General features: G+C 73.1%; 1 protein-coding gene across 1 annotated transcript in view; it reads right to left on the bottom strand.

The window, feature by feature from the left end:
* MUC1 (mucin 1, cell surface associated) overlaps positions 1 to 2255 on the bottom strand; it is a 4655-nt gene that overhangs the window by 679 nt on the left and 1721 nt on the right. The window contains exons 2-6 of the mRNA XM_026045966.1: positions 1500 to 2170; positions 1002 to 1075; positions 785 to 927; positions 603 to 712; positions 342 to 482 (exon numbers count right to left, since the gene is read on the bottom strand). Of these exons, the coding sequence (XP_025901751.1) occupies positions 342 to 482; positions 603 to 712; positions 785 to 927; positions 1002 to 1075; positions 1500 to 2170 (1139 nt within the window). The remainder of the gene's footprint in view (positions 1 to 341; positions 483 to 602; positions 713 to 784; positions 928 to 1001; positions 1076 to 1499; positions 2171 to 2255) is intronic.

Below are 2255 nucleotides of genomic sequence, written 5' to 3'. Positions count from 1 at the left end.
CATGGCCACCTGCAGTTACCTATAGCCCCTAGGACCACCCATGACCACCCATGGCCACCCACAATCACTAGGGTCACCCAAGACCACCCACAGCCACCACTGCCACCCACAGCTTCACACGGCCACCCATGGCCACAAGGGCCACCACAGCCACCCATGGTCACCCGCAGCCACCCATGGCCACGCAGGGCACCTGCAGCCACCCACAGCCACCCGCAGCCCCGGGCGCCGCCAGCCAGGCGTGAAAGTCACGGCCGGGCAGCGGCGGCCCCGTTAGCCATTAACGGGCTGGGAACGGGGAAGCAGCAGGGCGAGGAGGTGGAGGAGGAAGGGGCGCCCACCTGGCTGTAGGGGCTGTGCTTGCCGGCGGGCGCCGCGTAGCGCCCGTGGCTCTGGTACGGGGGGTACTCGGCCGCGGGCTCGTACGAGTCCTTGGCGCTGAAGAGTTTGCCGCGGCTCTTGCGGCGGCAGGAGCAGGTTGTCTGCGCGAGGGCGAGGAGGGTGAGCGCGAAGGCACCGCCACGCAGCAGCCACGGGGACAGGGACAGGGGCACGGGGGACAGGGGGACGCAGGGACACGGGGCCGCGGGGCCGCCGCTCACCATCAGGCAGAAGAGCAGCACGATGAGCAGCACCAGCACGCTGACGAGCACCAGCAGCGCGATGGCCCAAGGCGGCACCGCCGGCTCCGTCCCGCTCCCCTCCGCGGTACCTGCAGCGCCGGGGGATCCCATTGGCACTGCCCCCCCCCGYCGGCTCCGTGCCCCCCCGGTGCCGCCCTCACTCTGGATGTCGCTCAGCTGCAGCCCCATGATGAAGCCGCTGGGGTCCAGGCTGTCGCGCAGCCGCTTCTCGGCGCCGGCGCCGCTCACGGTGTTGCCGTCGTGGCCGAAGACGAGCTCGGCGTGCACCAGCACCGAGCCCTGGCTGCGGGCGGGCGCTGAGCGCGGCCYGGCGCCCGCGGCCCCCGACGTGGCCCCCGGACCCCAGCGCGGCCCTACCTGAACCGCAGGCTGCTGCAGCCCTTGTAGGCGCCGCGGCTGGCGCAGCCCGCGCAGCCGAACACGCTGTCGAGCTGCAAGGGAGCAGGGGGAGCGGGGGACAAGGGAGCAGCGGGACAAGGGAGCAGCGGGACAAGGGAGCAGGAGGGACAAGGGAGCAGGGAGAGTGGGGACAAGGGAGCAGCGGGACAAGGGAGCAGCGGGACAAGGGAGCAGGGGAGGGAACCAAAAGCGTCACAGGGAAACAAGAGTCGGGGGGGAGATAAGAGAGCAGGGAGGGCAAGAGAGCCGGGGTAAGATAAGAAAGCAGAGGGGCAGCCAAAAGAGCAGGGGGTGGCACAGGGGGAACAGCGAAAAGAGCAGCAGGGACAAGAGCAGGGGGCGACAGGAGAGATGGGAGAGAAGAGGGCAGGGGGTGATAAAGGAGAAGGGGAGTTAGAGGAGTGGGGGAGCCCAGCGAGCGGCACGGGCTCGCGGCCCCGGCGCCCCCGGCCTCACCACGGCCAGGACGCTGCGGCTGAGCTCGCCGTACTCGGGCGACGCGGCGTCGAGCAGGCGCGCGCTGAAGTCGCGGTTGAGGACGCGGAAGGCGAGCGGCACGCGGAGCAGCATGTGCAGCGCGGCCGGCGCCGGCGCCGCCGCCTTGCTGGGCTTGGCAGTGCCGCCGCCGCCGGCCAGCACCGCCGTAGTGGCCTTGGCGCCGCCGCTCACCGAGCCCTTGCCCGTGGGCGCCGGGCCGCCGCGGGCGGGCGCCGGGGCCGTCTCGCTGCTGCTCGCCGTGGTGGTGCTGCCGGCGGCCGCGTGGCCGGCGGCACCGGTGCCGTTGGCATGGGGCAGAGAGGTGCCCACGGAGACCGGCACCGTGGTGCCCTTGGCTGTGCCGTTGGCGGTGCCGTTGCCGGAGGGCGGCGACGGCGTCAGCGGCTGCGGCGAGCGGCTGGGCGGCAGCGTGGGGGCCCCCGCGGTGCCGTTGGCGCCCGCGGTGCCGTTGGTGCCCACGCTCCTGCTCGTGGTGCTCTCCGTCGTGGTGCTCTCCGTCGTGGTGCTCTCCGTCGTGCTCTCCGTCGTGCTCTCCGTCGTGGCGCTCTCCGTCGTGCTCTCCGTCGTGCTCAGCTCCGCGTCCGTGGTGCTCTCCGTCTCGGGCAGGGCCGTCCCCGCGGCCCGAGCGCCTGTCGCGAGCAGCCGGTGTCACCGCGGGGGCCGAGCCGGAGCAGCGGGTGCCGGGATGGGGCGGGGGGGCCGCCGCGCTCACCG

The sequence above is a fragment of the Nothoprocta perdicaria genome, unplaced genomic scaffold (assembly GCF_003342845.1).
Source record: "Nothoprocta perdicaria isolate Ctin4 unplaced genomic scaffold, notPer1 scaffold_419, whole genome shotgun sequence".
Lineage (NCBI taxonomy): Eukaryota > Metazoa > Chordata > Aves > Tinamiformes > Tinamidae > Nothoprocta > Nothoprocta perdicaria.
The sequence above is the reverse complement of the archived record's forward strand: the minus strand, read 5'-3'. Positions and strand labels throughout refer to the sequence as shown.